Source organism: Triticum urartu, unplaced genomic scaffold (genome assembly GCF_003073215.2).
Source record: "Triticum urartu cultivar G1812 unplaced genomic scaffold, Tu2.1 TuUngrouped_contig_4636, whole genome shotgun sequence".
Classification (NCBI taxonomy): domain Eukaryota; kingdom Viridiplantae; phylum Streptophyta; class Magnoliopsida; order Poales; family Poaceae; genus Triticum; species Triticum urartu.
The window spans coordinates 11418-14616 of record NW_024115240.1 but is presented as its reverse complement, the minus strand read 5'-3'; the positions used below and the strand labels follow the sequence as shown (position 1 = coordinate 14616).

At 41.3% G+C, this 3199-nt stretch overlaps 1 protein-coding gene across 1 annotated transcript; it reads left to right on the top strand.

Annotated features, from left to right (window-relative positions):
• Positions 1–1181, top strand: LOC125528103 (venom phosphodiesterase 2-like; the record flags this gene model as incomplete). The annotated part of the gene is given in 1 exon segment (XM_048692613.1): positions 1–1181. A coding segment is annotated over 1 exon segment (914 nt), but the record flags the coding sequence as incomplete, so codon positions are not given.
• Between the last annotated feature and the right edge of the window lie 2018 nt (positions 1182–3199).

Sequence of the window (3199 nt, the reverse complement as noted above, 5' to 3'; positions counted from 1 at the left end):
GGTGGCTCGGGGAGCCCCTCTGGGTCACCGCCGCCGACCAGGGGGTCCGGGCCTCCACCTTCTTCTGGCCGGGCTCGGAGGTGAAGAAGGGCTCCTGGGACTGCCCCGACAAGTATTGCCGCCACTATAATGGCTCTGTGCCATTTGAGGACAGGGTTGACGCCGTCCTTGGTTACTTTGATCTCCCGGCTGATGAAATGCCGCAGTTTCTGACACTGTACTTTGAGGATCCAGATCACCAGGGCCACCAGGTCGGTCCTGATGACCCAGCCATCACTGATGCTGTGACGCATATTGACGAGATGATCGGGAGGCTCATTGCTGGTTTGGAAGCTAGGGGGGTGTTCGAGGATGTGAACATTATATTGGTTGGGGATCATGGGATGGTTGGGACCTGCGACCAGAAGCTACTGTTTCTCGAGGAATTGGCTCCATGGATTGAGGTGAAGGCTGATTGGGTTCTGTCGAGGACACCATTGCTGGCAATCAGGCCGCCAGATGGTGTATCCCCGGCAGAGGTCGTGGCCAAGATGAATGAAGGGCTGAGCTCTGGGAAGGTGAAGAATGGGCAGTATCTGAAGATGTACTTGAAGGAGGATTTGCCTTCTCGCCTGCATTACTCGGAAAGCTATAGGATACCACCAATTATTGGGCTGGTAGCTGAAGGTTATAAGGTGGAGATGAAAGTATCAAAGAAAAATGAGTGTGGAGGGGCGCATGGGTATGACAATGCCTTCTTCTCAATGAGGACCATATTCATCGCACACGGGCCTCGTTTCGAAGAGGGTAAAATTGTGCCCTCCTTTCTGAATGTGGAGATATACAATGTCATTGCTTCCATTCTCAGTTTGAAGCCAGCTCCAAACAATGGCTCCAGTTCTTTCCCTGGAACAGTTCTTTTGCCGAGTGAATGATCACCGGTTTATGTGAGGGCTGTGGTTCTGGAGGAGGAAAATCCACTGATGGTATTATCTTCCGGTTGTAGTTGTATTTGTACACTATTTAAATTCAAATTCTGCGACGTGCAGCTATTCGCTACTGCTAATACTGCAAGCAGAGAATCCTTTTCCTTAAGGATGTCATTTGCCAATGCAAATCACATCTAACCTTTTCATCTTCTGTGATGCTAAATGTATGATGCCACTTCTTTTAAGTCCCATGTTTTCTGCTTGAGTTGATAATGATGATGATGTCCATCCAATGGTAGATGCAAGTGAAACATTTGGGGTCTTTTGATCCCACATGTTTTTTGTTGTTTTTAAAAGTAAGCCTTAGTTCTTTATATAATTCTTATTTATAGGTCCATGCAACTCTCAGAGAATTTTGTAGAAATTACCTTACAGTACATTCAGTTATATCTTACCCCAGTCCCAGGGTATAGACTTTGGTTCAACTGCTTACTCAACCTATAGAAAGAGATTGTACTGCAGTAGTCTCATTTATTCATTTCACAATTTTTTATAAGAACATCTGCTCTTGTTTCATGTCTTCTGTTATGTGGCATGCACTGAACTATTGAATTTGCGCTCCTCCATAAACACATGTGCGTAGTTTGATTTGGCAGCAAATTGTATAGTTAGTTCGTAGCATAATGTATAACTGAGCAGTGAATAATTTTACCTTGTTGGGTCTCTAAGACTACTTTTGGCCTTCCTTTTACCCTTCATATCACAAATATGCGTATGCATGTACTGTTCCTGTTTTCCATGACCAGAAGAATAAAGTTCTCAAGATCATGGTTTGTAAGGCTGCAAAACTATGTAAGAGTCTTGGACAATTCAGTTACACTTTAATAACTGTGATGACTGCATTGTAACACCATGACTGCTTTGTGTGCTTGCCGCTTTTTATATAAAGCCAAAAATTACCCAAACAACAGTGTCAGAAATTCATTTCTTGTTCTCAGAAGGACTTCTTTATGTTCCTACTCCCTCTGTTCCATAATTCTTGTCGTGGTTTTAGTTCCGGAGGGAGTACTGTTTTTTGTGTGCATATGAGCTAGCATGAGTACCTATTGAGAGTACTTAAGCTGTATTATTTATTTCATTTGTGCCACCTTTTGTGGGTAAGTATCAGGTTGAAACCACCCTTTCCGTGGAAACTCTGTGGGAGTCACGTGTGAAGTTCTAAAAAATCTCAATAATAACCAATTAACCATATATAGATGTGGTGACGGTGTCTAAATCTGTTATTTTAAGATTAATTCGAAAGATACAGAAAAGACAAGAAGTGATTTTCACTATCACTCTTCATATCATTTTTTTTCTTAATACCGTATTTCCAAAATTGGTGTTTTATCTTAAATTTTTACAGGTTTATAGAATATAACTGCCATACATATGGTATTTTTATTAGAATCTTTTATAACTTCTACACATGGTTTCCACAGAGGTTGCATTGAGAGAGTGGTTTCACTTAAGATTTGCCCACCTTTCTTTTACCTGTTGATGGCTAGAAGTTCATTTGTCTCATTGATGCAATCATGCTAAGGCAGAAGCTCTTCGCGGTTGAAAAGGTTCTCATGTTTTTTTGAGTTTACTCTCATTGCCCACTCTGATGTTACTGTCTTGAAGCATTAGTTCAACATATAATTAATGCTCTAATTATTTTCTTTTTTTTGACCACAAAAAAGGAAGATATTTTACTTTTTCAACTTGGCAATTAGATGAGACTGAGGGAGAAGAATCCCCACCAGTTTTCATTATAAGTTAGAATGTGGGGGGATTCGTGTGCAGAGTGAAACCTTGTCTCGCTAGCAATTTCCTCTAGGAGAGCTCCCCAAACTTGGTAACTGATGATTGGGGGTATAATTCTTTTACATTGCCAGTTTTGGCAACTATTTAGGTGGGTGGTCTTTAAATTGTACAATGTGTGAAATGCCGTGGTTATGCTTTTGGTTCTGTCTGATCTATACTGAAAGTGCTTTTGGAGTGATATAGTCAGAGGAGATTCATGTTTTTTCTCTGCCGGAACATACAAAATTCAATGGCCTGTTGAGCCATGAATACAAGCTTCTAATATTTTTCTTGTGTTATTTCTGTAAGGTTATTTTGGAAAACTTGCAGTTAAACTGCGAAAAGTTGCACAAGGTAGCTTGGTTCATTTTTTAGTCAACTTTCATGTGGGGTATGCATGATTATAACTGCTGGCTTGGCTTGGCAAGCAGGGCGTTCCCAGCACACCAAACCTTAGTAACACT